Here is a 23,103-nt window from a genome sequence, read left to right on the forward strand (position 1 = left end):
GAGCGACTGTAATTTTATCCTTTTTCCTGCCAGTAAGGAAAATATGCATTGGAGGCTGGGTTGGGTGCCTTTAGTTTCATTTAAAAGTAATTATTGTTATCTTGTTATTATGATTAAAGATCCAATGTAACTGTAATGAGAACACATTGGATATATTAAATATCAGCAGGGACATCAAATGCAATTATAATATCCTTCTGTTTTAATATTATATTAAATAATAAATCTTTTACGGGAAGGGGGGGAGTGATTCATTTCTCCTGTCAAGGATTGTGTCAATCTTATTCCTTCGAAGGCCCTGATTGGTGAGATCCAGGGCAATAGCTCCTCCTCCCGTTTGCCTCCGTGAGGAAATCGCTGCCACGTCGAGATTCCTTACAACTTCGCAGCCGTCCAATCGCAAGCCGTCCATGACGCGCCCTGTCAAGCTGGCTAAGGAGCATCTCTTCGGCTCCGACCATAAAAGAAAAGCTGGGCGGTGGGGGAGCCGCCTCCAATCAGGACGGAGGAGACAGATGACGCGTTCGCGCGCTCTCCGCGCTCCCCAATCGACGGCTCTCTGAGCCCCACGTGACCGTCCTCGTCGCCCCCGTGCGGGGCATTTCCAGGCGCGCGTGCGCGCTAGGACGCTGCGGCCGCCGACTTTCGGCGGCGGAGGGTGACGTTGCTCTGTCTTTAGGTCGCGGGAGGCCGAGGCGGCGCTTCCCCCCGCCAAAGCGAGGCGCCCAATCGCCGTTCCTTTTTTTTACCCCTGCCTGCCGACGGAGCGGAAGGGCGGCGGAACCGCCGAGGGCCTCCCAAATTGGTACCGAGGCGATGTGTTGGCAGTGACGTGAGCGCCTGCTCGGTGTCCGCTGGAGCCATGGCTGCACCGAACTGGCTGGAGGCCGTGGCCCAGCAGGCCGAGGAGGTGTCGGCCCGGCTACGGGACGTGTTGTCGACCGGAGTGGGTTTGCTGCGTTCCGAGCTGGGCCTGCCGCTGCCTGCCGGTCTGGAGCCGCAGCATCTGCCCACCTGGCTCGTCCTGCTCTCCACGTCACTTCTGGCGCTGCTGCTGCTGCTGGGGCTCCTGTGGGCCGCGGCCTCCGCCCGTGGAGGGGATGCGCGCAGAAAGCCTTCCAGGAGGGCGGCCGAGGTGGGCGAGGAGGAGGAGGACGACGACGAGGAGGAAGAGGAAGACGAAGAAGATGAGGTGACGGCGGCCACCCCGGGCTTGACGGGAGGCGGCGGCGTCTCGAACAAGGGGCCTCCTGGGACTGCCACGACGGTGCTGCTGAAGGGGGAAGAGCAGAAGAAGCGCAATAAAAAGAAGGCAGCGGAGAAAACCGGCCGGGTGGGTGCCAGGGCGACGGGTGTCAAAAGTGGCTGTGAAGGAAACGTGGGTGATTCAAGGGCCTGGGTTCAATGCGCTTTATTCTGGCTGAGATTTGGGTTTTTCTACATGCCTCTTGGCTTTGAAAAGTTGTCCGTCCATGCCTTCACGTGTACCCTGTCATGCCTCCCCACCTCCATATTCTGAAATTAACGTCAGAAAATGGGTTCCCCAGAACAATGTAATGCGTAGTTAGATTCCCCCCCCCCCATATCACTAAAATAATTTGCAATCTTCTAAGAGCCTTTTGACGTTGCAGTGCTCATGTGATTGCTCTCGTGAGGGGTCGCTGCTACAACATTACTGGTTTTCTGTAGTTTGGTTTTTCTTTATAAGTAATGTCATAGTAATCTTTAACTATTCAGTCAGGTTTTTAATTAAGAGGCAGTAAATAAATAGCATGCATCTATCAGAATACTTACGCATGTGTCACAAAATTTGAGGATCCATATCTGAGTTTCCTAACTTTGCCACACAGAAAATCTGTGAAGCAATAACCCTTGGCTGGAGGACAAGGTCAGACTTTAACATTTGCTCACGTGGCATCGATAAATGTTTCTAAATGTTTCTTAATCAACTTAAATGCTAATTTTAGATACAGAATTCAGTGGATTTGATTCAGTTAAACTTTTTTCAGCATAAATATTCATTGCTTGATCAAGAGAAATATTTAATGAATAAATTATTTGTAATAGCTATAATAGAAATATGCTGGTCATGCACACTTAAACATTTTTATTCTGTTTTCTATAAAATAGTGCTTAAGATTTTAAAATTTTATTCAGAATTATGTGCAAAAACAAATTATACATGACCAGATTATCAGGTGCACTGACATATTTGAAAGATTTATCTATAGGCTTAAAATTATATGTAAAGCACAGTAAGCTTAGATTTCCAAAGTTAGTATCAAAAGTTTATAATACTACATATTCTGGCACATATCTTGTTTGTTTATTAATTTCAGTGTATTAAAGCAATGCAGTATGAATTTGAAATAAACTATTTTGTAGGCATGATATTGGAAGCATTAATATGGAATTGAAAAATCCATTAAGAGACGTTGTGTTCAGATTTGTATGCTCTTGGTTATATATTTGGATGAGCTCAACTATTTTCATACTCAAATATAGTGAAGTAATTTCTGAATCAGTGCTTGGCAACTTGAGTCTTCGGAAATTTTAGACAATGACTTTCATAATTGAGATTGATAATACAGGTAGTAATTGTTCATTGAAATCCAAACTTATCTGAGAAGCAGCAGCTTGTTTACACTTGGTTTAAGCCAATGAATGGAATTATTCTTAAAAAGAATTAGATTGCTTGTTCTGGAGTTCATCATGCTCTGAAAGAGAAATCCCAATTAGTGTGCTTCTGAATCCACCTTTGCATTTTAATATTCCAGGGGAATCTGCCAACCTTATTGCTTTTTCTTCCGGAAAACTACTTTTTGGTAGGGCTTTGCAAAGCATTTGAAAGAGCTGTTACAATATCCATTTGTGCGAATGAAGCACTTCCCTTGCTAAAGCAGAGGTGTCTTTTGCAAAAAAAAAAAAAAAAAGATTTTAAAAGTACTTTGTTCACATTGTGTAGCAATTCACTTCTTTCAAAAACCTTGCCAGCTGGCAGTTTCATATATTCTGATAAACTCCTTTTATGCCATGCCCTTCAGAAACTAGGCACAATTCAAGTTGCTATTGTTCATTTTATAGCCCCAAATTGCTAAGATAAAAGGAGGGGTATCATTTAATTAGCAGCTCTTCTGGGTCTTAGTCACTGATTCAGTAGATGCCAGCATGCATTGCTCCAGTTGTGCAAGCAGTATTCCTTCTCTATTACAAATCTGCTTGTTATGTACAGAGGCGGAAGAAGTGGATCCTTTAGGCCAAGGAGATAACCATCTCCATGAAGAAACTGCATCCTGATGCAGGGTAGTGATCATGGGAATAGGCTTTCCTTTTGCCCCAGAAAGAAGAAATGCAGAATAGATCCCAAAAATGTGAGAGACCATCATAGAAATTTAAATATAAAAGATATGAGAGAATGACAGAAGAGTGAAAACTGCTGAGTGCTTTTCCCAGTCCCATTGAATGGCATAGGAAACTGCAGTGATTGTACTGTATATTCTCTATCCCTTTATGTTTACAGTGGAATTTTTTGCAGGCAATTACTATTCTGCTCTGTTCATTCAGGGTATAATTCTGCAAGACAAAACTGATCATATTTAACTAGCAGTGATATTATCATGATGCAATGCTCTGAATTTGAAGGAAGAAGATGCTTTAGAATACTTATAGCACCTACTGGCAACTCCTTAAACGTATCTTGTCCTGGGGTTATATAACAGCTACAGAGGACTTTATTCCAGGAAAGAACATGTCTGCTTTAAAGGAGTTGCTGAGAGATCTAATGTGAGTACCTAAATGCATCTTTACCCAATCAAATCTAGAGCGCTGCACAGATTTAGTGTTAATAGTGAAGTGGAGTGCCTGGTCTTCACCAGCAGAGAGCTTGTCTGCATGTTGAGATGTTCTTCCTTGGGGCATGTGAAGCAATATTCCTTCTGAGAGAGTGTATTGAGCAATAGAGTCGGAGAAGATATATAATATATATAATATAATATAAGATATATAATATATTATATTATATAAGATATTATATTCACATATGTGGAGAAGGAAGGAGAGAGATTTGTGATAAAAATTATTCGGTCAACTATTTTATCTATGAGTTTTCTGCCCAGCAACATTAAGTTGTAGTTTTTGGATCTGGACCTATGCTCCAAATTTGATCACATCAGTATACATTTTGGAAACCATAGTTAGAGCATAATTGTATTTAATCTGGTATCCAAAATATCAACAAACAAGAATTGTTACTGAAAATTTGGCTTTAGAACAATGTATTTTAATATATTTTTCAGTGGTGATGCTTGAATAATATAAGGAATTTATTGGATCCTGTATTAGATTTTTATAGTGTTTTATACTGCATAACCAATATCTGGTTAAAATACATCATATCTGGCATGGTCTGTAGCATAACTGAAAGAGGTAGTGTACTACTCTTGGTAAGTTTTTCTTAGATCTGGGTGAGCTTTCAATTTACCTGTCATGTCATATTTATTGTTCTCGATAAGATTTCCAACATATGATATATCTTGAGCAAAACTGAATTGCTACATTTAGATTATTTGCATACATTTCTGGCTTTCTTTAAAACTTGCATTCAACTAAAAACTATCTTAGCCACTGCACTTGCGCTGCAATCTTTTTCAGTTGCATGTATCAGCAGCATAGCTAATAGTCATGCCAATTATTTTCTAAGCCAGGAGAAACAAATGTTTTCTTATTATCCTTCTCAATCTATTAGAATCCTATGCCTTAACTGACTTTTTGAACACAAATTTGGAAGATTCCAGATTATGCAGGGTATCTTAGGGACTGCCCACTTAATCCTTCTTCTTCTTCTTGTGCCATATCCATCATCAAAAGTTGGCGATCGTGTTGGCAATCCTATTTTTGACAACAGCTGCATGAAAAAGTGTTGCTGAGTTTTATCCAAACCAGTCCCTTAGGTTTTCAAGCCATGATGTTCTTCTTCTGCCTGGAGTTCATTTGCCTTCAATCTTTTTCCCTGTAGGATTAAGTGAAATAAGCCGTATTTTTCTGGGTGTCGCATCACATGTCCAAAATATTCTAATTTTTGCCTTTAAATGGTTTTGATGATTTCCCATTGCTTTCCCAGGTGGCTTATCACCTCCTCATTTATGATTTTGTCAACCCAGTTTATACATAACAGCCGTCTGTAAATCCACATTTCAAATGCTTCTAGTTTCTTCAAGTGATTTTCTGCCAGAGACCAGCTCTCTACTCTATAGAGGATAGAAAAGATGTAACATCTGACAAGCCTGGTTTGAAAACAAGGTTTTCAGTCTTAGGCTTATGTTGTGACTGCAGAAGACCTTTTTCATTTTGAAGAATGCTGTTTCTCTATCTTTGTCTTTACTTCACTGATCATGTCGCAGCTTTTATGTAAATTAAAACCGAGGTACATGATCCTTTCAACTTTTTCTAGTGGTATTCCTTCCAAATTTATCAGTGATAAAATAATGGGTTGTTTGCTGATGACCATGATCTTGGTTTTTGAGGCGTTAAGCTTCAAGCTGTATTTTTCAGATATTTCTGAGACTGTTGATGAGAAGCTGAAGGTCTTCATGCTTACTGGCAAGCAGAACTGTATCATCAGCATATCTTAAATTGTTGATCCAAACACCGTTTACTTTGAGGCTAGCATCAATGTTTTCCAGTGCTTCATTGAAAATTGACTCAGAGTAGTTATTAAACAACAGCGGAGACAGAATACAGCCCTGTCTGACCTTTCTTCGTATTTCTGCATCATCTGAGTATTTTTGGCCTAGTCTCACATTTGCTACCTGGTGCCAATATAGATTCTTTATTATTTGGATGTCTTTGTCATCTAATCCCACTTGTTTCAGAATTTGTAATAGTTTTCTGTGTCTTGTTTTATCAAATGCTTTTTCAAAATCAATGAAGCATATGTAAACATTGTGATTGACATCTCTACAGCACTGTACAAGAACTTGAATGCTGAATAGGGCATCTTGTGTACCAACTTAATCCATATGAAAAAGAAAATCATGCATAGATTTTTCAGAAATTAGTTTCTTGCTTTTCTACCAAATAACATTGAAGCGGAAGATGTAATATATATGGTAAAAATCAATCCTGATAAATGTATATATATTTTAGACATGTCATTTAAACACTGCTTATAAGTGTGCCCAAAAAGCTTAAAATAGTTAAATTGAACATGGATATTCAATTTTTAAAAGATCAGTTTAAATTACAACAGCCCAACAATTCAAATAAAAGATTGGATGGGATTCTATTAAAACACATTATGTTTTACAGCCCTGAGAGGATGTATAAGTGGGCAAGCAAATAATTTAAATGTAATAATGTGAAACCTATTTAGGACTGTAATTTTCTATTGGAAATTTTGAATAAAGCAATGACAGTTCAGTCTATTCCTGAATAGGAGAACTTTAAACTGCAACACTTTGTTACAGGGTTTTGCTTCTATTGTATCATTCTTGTGAAACCAAATGCAATCCCAAATGGTATTTTTGTGGCCTTGGTCTATACTTAACTGAAAGCAGGCTTTAAATTAACTGTTTTAACTTCAGTTAACTGGTAATGAAGTGGTACTGTTTGCATCTATTTTAGTTTTCTCTGACAAGGTTAGAGTTTTAAGTTACTTCATTTTTAGATGTTAACGGGTATAAGGGAGTGAGAAAAGAGTGTCAGTCAGATCACAGACCTTTCCCCTGGTTGCCCTGACATTGTAAAACTTGCTTCTCCCAAAGATAAGGCTATTTCTAATGACTGGCATTCTGGAAAGTCCTGAAAAATCCTTTTTAAACAGACATTAGATTGACTTGATGGTGACTGGATGATTGTGCTAGTTTAAAGAGGATGAATTTTGATTTATGGATTATTTCATAATTGCATAGAATCAAAGGAGGCAGTATGAAATGTGTGAATAGCATAATAATATATTAATTATAATCCTATTGTCCAGCATCTAAGTCACGGGTGTCAAACTGGATTTCTTTGAGGGCCAGATCAGCATTGTAGTTCTCCTCTGCGGGCCAGCTGGGGAGGGGGGGAGACGGAACAGACGCCTCCTGCAGCACCCAGACAGCCAAAATGTGGTGTGGGGGTCCCCCATGTTCCGTTTTGGTCAGCAGTGCTGCAGGAGGTCGTCCAGGCCAAAAATGGGGCGTGGGGGGGCATATGCGCCCTCCATGCCCTGTTTTGGCTGCCAGAAGCATTGTGAGCTGGTCCTTTGCTATTTCCTAGCTAGCTCCACGGGCCAGAGTTAAGCACTCCGCGGGCCAGATGCGGTCTGCAGGTCTTGAGTTTGACACCCCTGATCTAAGCAATTAAAGTCACTATATCCTTGGCACATTTCATTTAAATTGATAAAATGCTGATATTTATGTTGTACAGCAATTAAGTATTTAATATAGACGGGCTTGTTTCCATTGCATAAAATTTATCATTATATATATATATGTATTCAGCTTAATGGTCAACCAGCTCATGATGTGTCTGAAGAAATAATACAGACAACACGAAAAGAGAATCTGAAGCAGGCATTGGATATGGAAAAGAAAACTGAAAAGGTTGGTTATTGGTTAGTGACTGATAAAAAAAAAATATTTTTAATCTTTCAATTCAAGACCAGTATTAAACTGGCCTTTGCTATATTTTGCTGAAGTTGGATCAGCCACAGTTTACTTTAGTTATAAATAATAAGTTCCTTCCAAGAATGGATTTTGTATGTCATGATTTGTGTCTTGTGTCAGAGTGGGTCAACTCTAAGACTAGAAAAACAGTCTTTTCTGTCTTCAAAAGTGCATACAGAGTCCTCAACTTATGACAATTCGTTCAGCAACTGAAATTATGACAGTGCTGAACAAAGGGAATTGGAACCCATGCCTTGAGTTTAATAAAATAGAATAGATTCTTTATTGGCCAAGTGCGATTGGACACACAAGAAATTTGTCTTTGGTGTATATGCTCTCAGTGTACATAAAAAGACAAAATATATTCGTCAAGAAACATAAGGTACAACACTTAAAGATAGTCATAGGGTATAAATAAGCAATCAGGAAACAATATAAATATAAAACGTAAGGCTACAAGCAACAAAGTTACAGTCATGTAGTCATAAGTGGGAGGAGACGGTTGATAGGAACAATGAGAAGACTAATAGTAATAGTAACGCAGCCTTAATGAATAGTTTGACAGTGGTGAGGGAATTATTTGTTTAGCAGAGTGATGGCGTTCAGGAAAAAACTGTTCTTGTGTCTAGTTATGGTCATTTAAACACCCCGCATTCTTGTGTTAAAATTTTGGACACTTGGCAACCCACCTGCACTTTGATCGACCGCAGGGCATTGCAACTCCCTCCACCTGCCCATCTCCCCCCGCCATCTATGCCTTTAAACACTCAGGAAACTCAAAGGATGCAGTGTAAAGTAGCCTCCCCCATAAAAGGCAAAATCCCAAGGGGTCCCTTCCTCCAAAGAGGAAAAGTGCCCACCCATGGACCATGGAAGCTTCCCAGGCCCTTGGGAATACACCAGGGTAGGGAGCCCGGGTGCAGTTTTCCTTGTGGTCCATAGTTCCCTTCATTCATCCTCCCCTCAGTAAAGTTGAAAATAGGAAGAGGAGTGATTTCTGAGCCCCCCGCCAGCTTCCCACAAGCAACGTCTGATTTTCTTGATGCAAATTTGTGCCATATTACATATGAGATAGACCCAATGAGATGAAAGAGGCTGAAGTGTATCTAAAATTGTGTCTTTAAGATACTTTGTCATATAAGTGTGCATCTTCTGTAAGTAATACGAATCAAGGTATACTATTGGTTTTGTGTTCATAGTTTTTGGAAAAAAATAAAAATATAGAAAGCTTACATTAAACTTCATCATGTTTCCGGGGTCATTCCTATTGCTGAACTTCAGACATTTTGATAGCATTAATTTATTCTGAGAGAAAATATTTTCCTTCTACTTTAGTCAAAGAAAAATAGGAAAAAAACAAAAGGAGACGCTAAAACAGCTCAGGATCAGTCACGTGGTGATGGAAAGGAAGCCGATGAAGGTACTGAAAAACACATTCTTTACATTTCCCTATAACTACAAGATGTCTCCCAGCATCCAATGCAAATTTTAGGAGGAAATTGCAGTGGGAGGAAGTAGATTACAAGCTTTACTTCCATTTTACCCAAAGGATTCCTTTAGGATTCCCTGAGCTTTTTGTCCTCTATGTCCACAGAAAGCACATTCTACATGCAAGCCGTAATTAAAGAATTCATAGTTCATATTCAAATCTTAAAAGGTGTAATGTTTCTAACCTTTTAACAGGGTGATAGTCTTCATATTAACAGCTCAATCTTTACATTTAATTTTTGAAGTTTGCCTATTTTCTTTAAGAATAATTTTTGAATATTAAAATTTGTCCAATATATAAAAAGCAGAATTAAACTTGCATTATTGCACATTACATCTTAAGAAGAACCCAGCGGCTAGACATTGTGGAATCTTTTAGAAGAACATCAATTTAGCTGTCAGCATAAGCTGTCTTCGTTAACATTCTAAAAACTTCCATCTACAGAGTTCAGGGCAGGCAGAGCTATATTTGCAATAAAGATTCAAAAGTGAGAGCTGGAAGCTATATCTATATTTTAGTATGTTGTAAGCCATGTGAGCCTGCAAAGGTTTGTTAGCCTTCAAATTTAATAAAATAATACGAAGACAGTTGCTGGAGATGCACTTCTGATCATATGTTGGATCTTAATCTCATTTAATAATTCCTGATAAGTTCCTGAGTAATACCTCAAGCTCCCTGGTGCACATTTTGAAAAGTATGTTACTGACTGTAACTAATGCTTTCTTATGATTGTTTCAGGTGCATGGGAAACAAAAATCAGCAACAGAGAAAAACGGCAGCAACGTAAACGTGATAAGGTACTGACTGACGCTGGGTCAGAATCAAATTTACCATCCTTGGAAATCCCAGTAACAGTATCTTCTGAACAGATAACATCTGCAATACCATTTTCAGTTGGTCCTAGAAAAAATAAAGGTAAATCATGATTTTTCTAGCACTTTCTAATTTCTCATCTTTAAGGATAGGGCAGGAAGAAAAAGAAAATACTATAGCATAAAGAATGCTTCATAAAGAAAGCTCTTCTTTGCATATAATTACGTTATAAAACCCCTATTATTGATTAAACCATTGAGTATAAATATTTACAGTATAGATAATGTGTTTCTATTGTTCTGATATGTAGTCTTGCCTTATACCTTTCTCTTTTGTTAGTTATGGAACTGTGTTTAGTTGATGCAAGTAAATCAGCCCGTATACAACTCTAAATATTCCGTATTTTGTGTAATTTATTTCTGTCTAAAGTATGTAGTTTAAAAATAATAAATTAAATCACATTATGTTCTGCAAAGAAATTAAACCTTTATAACTGCTTCAATAGCTTTTCTGTTAGACAAGACCATGAGCTTCTTATAAGACATAGTCAGACCTTTTAGAGATTTAGTTGAAGGACACATGAAGTTTGTAAACACACACACACACACACTAAATTGTATTTATGGCTAGTTGACACTTTTTGAAATACCCTGATGATCTCCTAAACATGGTGGAATATATTCAATTTGTTGTTGTTGTTACTTGAATAGTTTTAGAAGATGGTTGTTTCATTTATTTGCCTATTTATGTACACTTCTTTCCTTATATATTACCTAAACTTATATATTAATCCAGAGGTGTCCAAACTTGGCAACTTTAAGACTTGTGGACTTCAACTCCCAGAATTCCCCAGCCAGCACCCCTGGATTAATCCATTCAGGATTGTGACCTATGGTTTATGGTTCAATTTTATGGGCATATCAATCTAGCCGTTATGTAGTAAATACACATGTTAGCAAGCTGATTATTTGTATTGTTTATGTCAAATAAATCAATTTAGGCAAGAATAGTAAATAAGAGAAGTGAATTATATTTTCATAGTAGTATTGTTTATTACATTTGAAAAGGAAATATAAATAAGCTCAGCCCATTAAAAATACAGTATTTTGAATTATATATTATCTTTAAATTTTTAGAATACGGAATAAATCTCTAGCTGCGATATTTATGGCAACAACAACACAATCCCTGTACAAATAAAATTTATCGTGTGGACAAATCATATATATGTCAATGAAGGAAATCATATCTGCAGTATCTCACAGCATATTGCAGTTCTTATAAATATGATTTCTGATTTACTCTTAAGCAACAAAATCCATTTTTAATAAAATAAAATTGTGCTTCAAAAATTGATGGCTAGATATGTTTTGTAATAAAATATAAAAGCTTTGATTTCTTGGGTTTAGGCTTTGTGCTGCCTATTCATCTGCAATAAAAAACAGACTGAAGATATTTGATAATTAAATTATCTCCTTTGTTTTTAAATAAGGTGATCCAGTTCTGAATGTTCAAATTAGCAATTCTAAATCTGGAAAAGGTGATGCTGCACTTCAGCCAGGTATGCAATATTTGTTTGTTTGTTTGTTTATATTTCACAATGTGGTTCTTTTAAGTTCTAAGTTCACTTGAATTTTGTGCATTGATTTATATCCAAAGTAAAAAGTCAGATATATTGTAATAGTGCAATATAATTCATGCTGTATATTAATAAAGAATCTCTAATCTCTATGCTGACGATTGTGAGGATCAGCCACAATTTTTCCTTCTTTATAAAAAACCCAAAATCACATTTGCTATACTTTTTTATGTGTCTGAACTACAAAAGTATTTAAATTGACATTTGGTAATTCAAATGCAACAATTGTGTTCTCAACTTTGATCATCATGAGATAGTGAACAGCCAACTATTACTAGAAGAAAATTATGGATCAAAAGGAATATTGAAATATGAAACCAGAAACAAGCTGGTTCTTAATAACATGATAGCAACAATATAATGCTGGAAAATGTCCAAATTAAAGCTGGAAAAGCATATGTTTATTTTACTACCATGTTTACCAGCAAACTAAGTTAACTATCTGTTCCCTGTTTAAAATTACTTTCAGGGATGAGTGAAGGCCCCACAGTAAATGGGGGCAACTGGAATGAAAAACCTGTTAAGATTGCTCCTCAGATTGGTGCAAGTGAGGAGAAATGGACTACAGGCTCCTCTGCAGGTAGCAAGAGGAAAACTGAGACATCAGCCTGGGGAAAAGATGCTGGAGATAATGGAAATGGGAAGGATTGGGGAGTATCCCTGGTTGGCAGAACCTGGGGCGAACGTACTTTATTCCCTGGTATAGGTAAGATAATGTGCTTGTTTGTCCTGGCTTGTTTGGTTTGGATTTGGTTCTCTGAAGTGACTAAAATTAAAACTTAGAAAAACATGGGAATGTTTCCTTAATTTCCTGATCCTAGATTTTTTTTTTAATCCCTTACTTTTCAAAGTACAATAACCTCAGTCTAGAACAGTGTTTCTCAAACTTGGCGACTTTAAGTCCTGTGGACTTCAACTCCCAGAATTCCCCAGCCAGCTATGCTGGCTGGGGGATTCTGGGAGTTGAAGTCCACAGGACTTAAAGTCGCCAAGTTTGAGAAACACTGGTCTAGAAGGAGGGCAGTTGTCAGTTAAAGCAGAATATCTACTAATTTATAGTGGGATTTTACACATGCATAATATATGGATATTATACTTCTTTAAAATGGGAACGAGATTTTATGCAGTTGCAGAAGTATGCCAATTTACTTTGATTTGTGGGACCCTCCCTTAGGAATGTATTCCTAATTGTCAGTGTGGGAAAATATATGATATGAGCACACACACATACTATTTTTTGTTGTTAACAGCTTGGTCTGGAGTGGATGGAAGAATTAATACTCCCGAACAAAGTTCTGCTTCATTTACTCCCTTGGGACTAAATCCTACAGTCTCTGGTATGGTATGCTTTTAACAGGCATCTTATAAATGAACTACACGTGTGTCCTATTTATGGCATAGCATGTTCTAGTCTGGTAAAGTCCTAAATTTCAAGTATTATTGCCTCAGCAAATTCAACTCAATACATTTTCAACATTTGGAATAGAGAAGGACTGTGCTTGTTCTTTTTATGAAAATAATGTGTTGCCTAGAACAGTGAAGTTGAATCATTAGTGTCAATGTTAAACTAACCAAAGAGAGAAGCAACCTAGAACTAAGGAGAAATTTCCTGACAGTTAGAACAATTAATCAGTACAGCGACTTGCCTCCAGAGGTTGTGAATGCTCCAACACTGGAAGTTTTTAAGAAGAGATTGGGCAACCATTTGTCTGAAATGGTATAGGATTTCCTGCCTAGGCAGAGGATTCAACTTGAAGACCTCCAAGGTCCCTTCCAACTCTGTTACTCTATTCTATTCTGATGACAAGGAAGTAAATCTGATGCATATATCCCATATAAAGGTAGTCCTTAGGTGGTTATGGTAATTGGGACTAGATTTTTTGTTGCTAAGCAATGCAGTTGTAAAGCATGATGTCACATGACCACATCACTTAGCGACACCAGTCCCAATATCCCTGTTGCCATTGTCAGCCAAACCTCACTGTTCCTTAGGTGAGGTCCCACTCTAATCCAAGCCCCTCTTAGTATGATCAGTTCCAACCCCAAACCTTTGTACGATAAGTCTTTCCTACCCCCCATCTCTGCCCTTTTTGCCCTCTTACATTCTGCACTTCTTTTGGCCGCCTTGCACTTCACTGGCTGTGCTGGGCCTGCCTCCCTCACCACCCTGCACTCTGTTCGCCCTGCCAGCCTTGCTGCCCTTTTCCACGGTTTGGAGAATGACAAGTGCAGCCTTCTTGCAAAGTTTCAGAAAGCCTCAGAAGTCTTCCAAATCAGCACAGGAACACCTGCTTCATAAGGCTAGCTGGGCAAACCTCACCACTGGGAGGAAGATAGACATCATCTGGGAGTGGCAGGGCCGGTGAGTGCAGGATGCAAGGGTAGCAAAGTGGCAGAGAAAAGATTATTTAGGGAAGTTTGGGCTTTATTCTGTAGGTCTGCAGTGGATGGCTGTGGTGTCGGGCTTGAGGTAATACTCTGTGGGGCTGAAGTAGGAGCATAGTGGTGATCAGCTGAGACTGCTGAAGGCCTCAGGCGTCTACTCCAGCACAAGCGCCACTGCTGAAGTGTGCCACAGGGCAGCCAAAGGGCAAGTAAGAGATAGGCATGGAAGGAAGGATGAAGTGCTGATTTTAAATCCAGATGGACTGCCAAGTGCCTGATCACATGCTATACTGCCCCCACTTACCCACACATCAGGGTTGGTGTAGAGAGCTTTATTCAGTCCGTTCCCTCAACGTTCCATTTCAGGTTTTCAGCTTAGCACAATAATTGGCTCGCAACCAAATAGATAACCAAAAGCTAAACAAACGTATAGCCAAACCAAAACAGTCTTGAAAACAAAGGTTTTCCCTGGCTAGGTTTCAAAAACAAACAGCTCAAAATCCCCTCTGAGGTTAGTGCCCTCCACTGAGGTTTGTCAACAAGTCCAGTGGTCCGAGTTTCAGGACTTGCAAGGAGAAGTCACAGGAATAGTCCAAGCCAGGAGTTCGGGAGATCATTTTCATCAAAGCCAGCCATGAACAAGCTCCAGACTAACCTTCCAGGCAATGACCAATTAGTCCACCCAACAGATAACTGGCTGCTCCAAACACAAACATAAACGCTGTCTGCAACTGAATTAACTCTATGAGCTGCAGAGTTCCAGAAACACAAACCATCTGGCCACGACCTATACATGTCGTTTCCAGGAACGCCTCCCTCTGCCTGCTAAATAGCCCCTCCCGCTATAGCCCATTAAGGGGGCGAGGCTTTTCCCCCATCAATCTCTGCCTCTCCATCTTGCATGCTCTAGCATCTACCAAGGTCGGCAGCTCCTCTCCCTCTTTCTCATTGGCCTGCGAGCTCTCCCCAGCCGAGGCATATTCAGCCGACAGTTCAGGGACAGCAATACTGGACGTGCCAGGAATGCCATCATTCTTCCTCAAGGCCTCTGAGGAAGATGTGGATGAGCCATCATCCACAGGAGACATCACACATGCTTATAATGCTGCAATTATGGTGATGCAATGGCTAATTTCAAGGGATAGATATAGCTACAGTTCATTCAGTGCTCTGTAAATTGAAGGAAGGAAGGATTTGAGCACTACCTCTATCTGATGAAAGTTAATGTGGAATAATGAGCCTACATTCTCATGGAGTGACTGGGTATGTATTCTGCCCTTTTTAGGATCCAATAGCGAATCTGTTTCTCAACCTAGTACAACAGATTTTCAGTGGGATTTAAATCGTAACCAGGCACCTGTTGATGACGAGTGGTCTGGATTAAGTATGTTCCTTTTTAGAATCTTCCCTGATTTTGCTTAATTTGCATTTACTTTTTTGCATCCATATTCCTATTCACAACTGTTCTGGTAAACAACACCAAATATTTATCCATATGCTTTCAAAATAGTTTTGCAAAAATAAAGCATAGATTCCTTGATCAATAATTAATGCTTGAAATGTTCATACAAGCAAATTTAATCTAAGAGATAAACAAAAAAAATTAATGTATTTTTTAATCAATGCAACATCTACATGGCTTTTTCTAAATGGTTTATTTAGCCATGTTCTACTTTTTTTTATTTCAATATATCAATAAGAAAACATTTGAAAGGCAAAATTTAAAAATAACTTGATCAGTATTAGACTGCAATGTTGCTTCTAAATTTATACTTTTTCTTCTATAGAAGATGATAATTGATTCCTCTAAAGTATTGGTCCACTATCATTTATTTTTGTCATTCTATTTTGAATTTAAGAATTTTCTATTTGTATCTGTAGAAGGTTGCCTTTAGTATCAGGGCAAGATCAGAGAATTGAGTTGTTTTATAATTGTACTTAATACTTACCTTTAATGATCAGGTAATACTCTTTAAATTTATTTTGAGAAGGAATATTTTAAATTCCTACTCCTAGGCTTTTGTTACTAAAATATGTAGTATGAAATTATACATGTATTGCAAAACAGGTATTCTTGCCTTACTGTCTTGTTCATCCACTTGAAACTTTATTTCTCACAGATGGGCTTTCTTCTGCCGATCCAACTTCTGACTGGAATGCCCCAGCAGAGGAATGGGGGAACTGGGTTGAAGAAGAAAACCCACCTTCCATTCCACAACTAGAAGAAGCATTATCTGAAACTCAAAAGGTATCAGATTGACAGCTGCTGCAGGAATTGTTAGTAAGACGTGTACTGTTTGAGTTTGATAGTCCTCACTTTGTAGAAAGAACTAGAACACTCCAAGGTATCCATAGGATTGGTTGGAGGGAAAATTGGCCCTATAAGGCATGTCACCAAACAACATGTGTATGTGAGTGTGTAAGAGTGGGATTTGCATCATGACACTCACATGTGTGTTGTAATTTATTGTTAAATTACAATTTGAGAAAGGTTCAAACTAAAACTTACATTAATGATATATTGGGTTTGGGTTAGGGTTAGGGTACAAATGTGATATTGATGGATATCTCTGGTTTTCTATTAGGCATCAGATGAAGAGAAAGAAAAACCTGAAGCAGCTCAACAAAATACTGCAAGTGGCAAATCAAAAAAGAAAAAGAAGAAAAAGAAAAAGCAGGGAGAAGATGCTAACTCTCCTATACAGGCAAGAAACAATAAATATTAGTCTTTTGAAGGCAATTTAGGAATGAGTCCTGGGTGGATTAAATCTTTTTTTAAAAAAGAATTTTATTGGTTTTTAAAATTTATGGGGAAAGGGTAGGTGGAAATACAAAAAAAAATTTTGGCAGCTCCATCGTGCTAGAGGCAGGAATCTCCAATTCTCACAACTTTTTACAGAAAAAAAAAACAAAAGATAAAAGATAAGCAGAAACAGCATCTTATTATACATTGTATCAACCATGTGTTCAATCATCACTTTTGCCGCTTTCTAATATATCAACAATTAGAATGATATTCCAGATATATTTATCTTTGTGACCTGAGTCTTTCCATTATTGTTCCCTCCCCCCTGTCCCCAGGCGGAGCGCAGCCCCTCCCTCCTTCATGTCTTGTGTGTTGTTGCCTTTTTCACTACTTCTTATATTTCCGTCCTCTAGGAGGGCACTGTTTTTTAATGAAGGCCTCTGCCTCCACAACTGTGTTAATTCTAATTCTGGTTCCCTCCCAGAAGATCAGCATTCCTTCTGGCAATAACCCTCTAAACCAAATTCCCTTATTATATAATTTCTTTGATAAGGAGGAATACTTCCTCCTCTTATCTCTTATTTTTTTCGGAATTTGCTTAAGAATGGCAATTTCTTTATCTTTATATTTTAGTGCCCCCCCCCCTCTGAGCCCCTAGAATCTCATCCCTCGTGGTGTTCCTAAGAAATTTAACATGTACTTCCCTTGGAACATTATGTGTTCTGGCATATGCTGAATTAATCCTATAAACCAGATCCATATCCCACCACAACTGTTCTTTATCTCTTTTAATATATTCTGCTAAAATTGTACTCATAATATCCTTAAGATCTTCATCTTCTGTCTCCGGAAGGTTCTGGAATCTGAGAAAGAAGGACATTCTTTCAAGTTCTATCTTTGCCATAAAATTTTCCAATTCTATATTCCCCTTCTGGACTGCCTTAACCTCCTCCCCCAGCCCAGCCGCGCCCTCCTCCAGCACACCAATTCTCTGTTTATTTTCTGTTATTTGTTGCTGCACACTTTTAAACTCTTCTCTAAAACCTGCTACCTCCTTTTTCAACTCATTTTGTCCCTGCATAAGAGCTTGAAACATTTGAGTAACAGATAAATCTTTTGAACTCTCTCCAGTCCTTTCTTGTGAAAATGATGAAATTTTTGTCTGTTGAATCATTGGACTGGATGCAGTAGAAGTCGGTGCCGAGGCTGCTTTGCCTGTAGGTGGTTTTCTGGCCCCCATTGTCTAAGTTCAGAAAGAGTATAAATATTTTGCAAAAGAAATGGCGTCTGTGAAGCGCGCAGCAGAGCGAGTCCGAGAAGACAGGCAAATCCAAAAGTGAAAATTAACCCTCTGTCATAGTTCCAAGCCAAGAAGTCACTCAAAAAAAAAGAAAAAAAAGAAATCAAATAATCCAAATCCAGAAAGACCATGTAACAGGAGAGGCTCCGAGAGTCCTTCAGGGGGGATAATATAAAGCCAGACTTTCTTCAAAGGTAGTTTCAAAAGGCAGACTTCATTTATAAGTGCGAAGAAGAAGAAGGAAGCAGGCCATCTTGGCTGCTCCTCAGAATCAGGAGCAGAACATTAAAAATTTCCATAAAGCTTTCAAAACAACTCAGCAATCAGCTCTTGCAGTTATGATATAAATTTTTTCACATAGTTCAAGTGGCTAATTCAACTTTTTGCTCTCTATCTCCATTCCGAGATTGAGAGACAGTCCAAATGCCACTTTGCCTGAGAGGGGTAGAAGAAAAAAAGCAACCCCCCTCCAATCTTCTTACTTCAAACAGATTGAATCCACAATTTATAAAAAAGCCGCTGCTCATCAGTTGAAAGCAATTAAGGAGATTGGAACGAATTTCTCACCTCCAGCACTTCAGCCGCTGCATGTAGTTAACTCTTTCTTTCCAAAATCCATTCAGCGAAGGTGCTGTTATGCACCCCCTACGCTCCCCGGCGAAACTGGAGACCCCCCCATGGCTGCCGTCTATCCGGGGGGTTCCAGCAAGCCACCCTACGGCAGGTGGTCCCTCCAAGAGGGACCTCTGCTCCTAAAAGGAGCCCACCGGAGAAGCAAACACCAGACCAACGTCCATCGCCTTCAGAAACCGGACGTGATCTCCTGGGTGGATTAAATCTTAACTGGATGGTTTCTGTGTTTCTTATGGTTCACATTAAGCCACAATATTCTTGATATCTATGCAAAACTTATATGGGTTTTTTTCTCTTTAAATGGATTTACTACAAACTGAGTTTGCACAGTCATGCTTTGAATAATATGGATGGGCAACCGGCAGCTCTCAAAACTTGTTCTTAATCTTAATCTAATATTGTTTAACTTCAATTTCTTTCTGTTTTGAGACAGGAAATATGTGAAAATTATACTGTCAGCTTAAGTCAAGCCTAAATTATGAAAGAGCCTTTTGACAAAACAGCCAATACTGATTCTGTCCACTCATTATCATGCCCTCTGAAGCTCTCTCCCCTCCTTAAAAAGAAAAGTGTGTTGCCTGCTTATGGAGTATATCCCATTAGGTCTATTCTGGACAAAAATAGAGCTTTTGTCCTTTGCTTCATATTTACATGGTTTATCTTTGAAGCTAATTGGAGTGAAAATATATGAATGTGATTATACCATTTGAAAAAGGTTTCTGTTTTAACATTGCATGGAAATGTATCATTTATAGCTTCTTACTTGGTTCCACATTCATTCATTCATTTGGGTTATTTTAGTAATGGCGCCAAACCTCACTCTTTTTTAATTAGGTCATCTTTCTCCCACATCTAGGATTCTGATGATCTGGAGAGACATGCTGGAGAAGAATTTCCAGAAGATACCTCAAAAGTTCAACAAGTGGAGATAACTTTCTCTTTAAAGACCATCAGCACTAGTGAACAAGCTGAGGTATAAATTAAAAGGGCATGCTAATGTCTGTTTATTTGTAAACCCTACCATCTTTAAGCTAAGTTGCAAAGTTAGTGTAAGCCTGCTGCAGTAATAGCTTGAAATAGGCACAGTGTTAGATATGCTAAAATTGATGTTTTCAGCATTTGGATAGGCATAATAGATTTCGGTTAGATTCACAGAAACAGTTGTGATATTTTGCTGACTAAAGACTATGTTACTAAAATGAACCAGTGAGAAGAAATTATTCTCTCCCAGCATTCACCCAGCAACAACATTGTTGTACTGTGACAGTTTGCAGGTGAAAGTGGAGGTACTACAGTCACCATAATGCCTGGTTTCAGTCTAAAACAGTTTAAACAATCCTTGATTCTATTTAATGGGAATTTCCATCTAATAAGACCTAGAAATAGCTTCAATCACAACAGCATTTGAAAAGCAGATTAGTTCTATGAATGTTTCTGGTGTAAATCTTAGAAGATTTATGAGAGAGAGTTATAACTTGGTGCATGGAGCTATTTTATAAGGTTCTACTTTGATGCATTTGGGGCTTTTGCTGTTGACAGTGTTAAGAATAGGTCTTGGTGTTCTGTATGATTAATCAAACATTTCAAAAGACATTCTATCCACATATTTTTGGATTGGATATTAGATGATGTCAAAAACTCAGTATTCTGAACTACAATGTCTATCTATTGTAGCCGAAGGAGATGCCCTCATTTGCTGTTTCTACTGAACTGTCTGTACCTGTATCAGAGAGTGACTCTGAAAAGATAATTTCCCAAGTGCCACAGATGCTGCAGGAGGCAGAAGTCATTTCTAATGTTAAGCAAAACAGTGTGCCTCCACCTCAAAGTAAGTGATTGTTTATATCAAATGCATATAAGGCTTATAAAAAGATATGTACAAACAGTAGCTATTAAAACTGCATTTATAATCAAATAGATCTTACCTCAGGTGCAAAGCTAGTGCTCTGCTTACAGATGTCCAATATTTCCTCTTCTAGTATTTTATAGTGTGTTGGCAACCTATGATGAATAACTTCTAAATGGAAATTGTATCCATGTTGTAAAAGTATATTATTCAGTAATAACAATATTGATCAATGTTGTAATAACAATATTGAAAAACTCAAGGAAGTTTATAGCCATAAAGACAAAATAATGCTGACTTCTGATAATATGCTTTACTAGCTTAAGTCATAGGATTGCCAATATGATCGCCAACGTCCAATGACAGATATGGCACAAAAAGAAGAAGAAGAAGAAGCTTAAGTCAGTAAAATGCAATGTATGAATGAGTGTAATAAAATACAATATAAAACACTTCTTGATTTCTCTTACACTTTTAGCCAAGTCTGAAGAGAGCTGGGAATCCCCCAAGCAAATCAAAAAGAAGAAAAAAGCCAGAAGGGAAACGTGAATTTTCTGAAATGGACGTGTGTTGCAGAAACACTTGTCGTGGAGATTATGCTGTTTATGCAATAATTTGTGAAACTGTACAGAATTTTATAGAACTTTCAACAGATTTTTTTAAAAAAACTGCTTTGAACACAACCATCTTTAAGAATAGGAACTGAATGAAAAAGTTGGTGACTTAATTTCACAGGAAATAATGGCATTACTGGAAGACTCATTGAAGAATGTATTTTCAAGCTATGGAAAAAGTAATTTTTAAAACCTTGGCTTTAAAACAGTGCCCTGTTTACAACATATTTCTATTTCCTGTCCACTGGAGAAAGAGGATTTGTCTTAAATATCTCTAATCATCTTTAAAACTGATACATGTCACTGAATGGTGGTGTCTATCTTGAATCTGTTTAATGCCTAGATCAAAGAACTCTATTCAAATTTGCCATATATTTCTAATATTTAATAGAATCTGCTAACCATGAAATTAATTACAATTGCAGAGAAGCTGGTATCATTGAAGACCTTATTCTTGAATAACCCCTCAGCCTGAATAATAGTTGACTTCAGAGTAAGTGTGCACTCAAATTGTGTTAGAATTAATCAATAAAAACATTTTTCAGCAAAAAAAGTGGATTAAATTAAACCTCAAAAACTTCTGTATCAAGAAACTAAAAATACTGTATCAGAACTACAACATGGTTCCTAATGTTGCTTCTAATAGTTTCTTACTTAAATGCTCAGATCATTTTAAGTTGTTGAGGCAGTATTTCCAAGTGAGCCTCGATTTTTTTTTCCTTATCTAAAGTAGGAAATTAGTTGGTGCCCTATAACCTTCGTACCCGGTCATTTTGAAAGCCATGATTCATTTCTCTGCCACTATATTGCTTTTCTTTTGTTTCTTTTTTTAATTTGATTTTTTAAAATTCTTCAGAGATGTGGTAGAGCAGGGGTGTCCAAACTTGGCAACTTTTAAGACTTGTGGACTTCAACTCCCAGAATTCCCCAGCCAGCAGCTGGCTGGGGAATTTTGGGAGTTGAAGTCCACAAGTCTTAAAGTTGCCAAGTTTGGACACCCCTGTGGTAGAGAATGAAAAGAGTAATGTTGGCTTCAAAACAGATTTAATTGATGTTGAGACCACCTGTATCAGGAAGTGCTTTTTTACTGCCTTAACCTATGTAGAATCTGTATCTAGAGTTCTTAAATGGGGTTAGCATTTTGTTTTTTGTTTTGTATTTTTTTTAAAAAAATCATGCAACAGCAGCAATTGTAAAACAAATAATCTTTCCACTTGTAATTATTGATTAAAATGGGAAATGAACCATCTTTCCACTTGTAATTATTGATTAAAATGGGAGTTGAATTGCATCATTTTCAAGTACTATAATGACATCACGTTAAACAGGCAGGTATCTATGAATAGTGCATGCTCAGCCATGTACAACTGTATATAGCCTTTATGAAATGTTTGTGTGTGTTTAAAGGACCATAATCAACATAACTTGGTGAACAACTATTAAAGAAAAGCCATGATTATTTGATGTGATTGGCTTAGTTTTTTTTTTCATGTGACAGAAAACTTGTAACAGCTGTAACCAATGGTACTATTAACTCTCCCATAATGTCTAATTATGTACATTTGAAAATTTTCGTAAAAATAACTTGCAATGCAAGAACAATTAAAGCAACAAACTGGATTTAGTTGTTTTGAAGACAAGCCTTATTAATTGATAAGTGTTCCTAATGAATTCTTATGTGCACAGGTATTAACTCCTGTTTCAGGAACATGGCAGATGTTTACATGTTCAGATGTTTGTTTAATTCAGTGACATTTCTACATCAATTTTGTTAAAATAAATTGAGCAAATTGATAGCATTGTGTTGTTTATGGGAAGGGAGATCGTGGATAAATATTTTATCACAATAAAATGGTATCCCTGAAAATTCTTGGTACCCAAATAGACTGTACAACAACTACAGTAATTTTAAAAGGGTATTGAATATGCTAGTTGTGTCTGCTCTTTATTGTGATTTTTTAAATTCTTCAAGTGTATCTTAAGTATGTTTAC

At 37.9% G+C, this 23,103-nt stretch overlaps 1 protein-coding gene across 1 annotated transcript; it reads left to right on the forward strand.

The window, feature by feature from the left end:
• The first annotated feature begins 571 nt into the window (after positions 1 to 571).
• MTDH (metadherin) lies at positions 572 to 22,905 on the forward strand. The gene is made up of 14 exons (XM_081952809.1): positions 572 to 1,333; positions 7,482 to 7,583; positions 8,982 to 9,066; positions 9,874 to 10,050; positions 11,441 to 11,509; positions 12,057 to 12,293; positions 12,838 to 12,924; positions 15,258 to 15,356; positions 16,093 to 16,220; positions 16,558 to 16,677; positions 19,508 to 19,624; positions 20,326 to 20,479; positions 20,976 to 21,987; positions 22,134 to 22,905. Exons 1-13 carry the CDS (start codon positions 863 to 865, stop codon positions 21,044 to 21,046), a joined length of 1,917 nt encoding a protein of 638 aa, XP_081808935.1. The 5' UTR covers positions 572 to 862; the 3' UTR covers positions 21,047 to 21,987; positions 22,134 to 22,905.
• Positions 22,906 to 23,103: the final 198 nt, after the last annotated feature.

Source organism: Natrix helvetica (genome assembly GCF_964273705.1).
Source record: "Natrix helvetica genome assembly, chromosome: 4".
Classification (NCBI taxonomy): domain Eukaryota; kingdom Metazoa; phylum Chordata; class Lepidosauria; order Squamata; family Natricidae; genus Natrix; species Natrix helvetica.

What these genes read in the sequence shown, in the direction of transcription:
- MTDH (XM_081952809.1), top strand. Translation starts at nt 863, where the DNA reads ATGGCTGCACCGAACTGGCTGGAGGCCGTGGCCCAGCAGGCCGAGGAG. An exon ending in TGGAAAGGAAGCCGATGAAG is followed by an intron (nt 9,067 to 9,873) that starts GTACTGAAAAAC and finishes TGATTGTTTCAG; the next exon opens with GTGCATGGGAAACAAAAATC. An exon ending in TACTTTATTCCCTGGTATAG is followed by an intron (nt 12,294 to 12,837) that starts GTAAGATAATGT and finishes TGTTGTTAACAG; the next exon opens with CTTGGTCTGGAGTGGATGGA.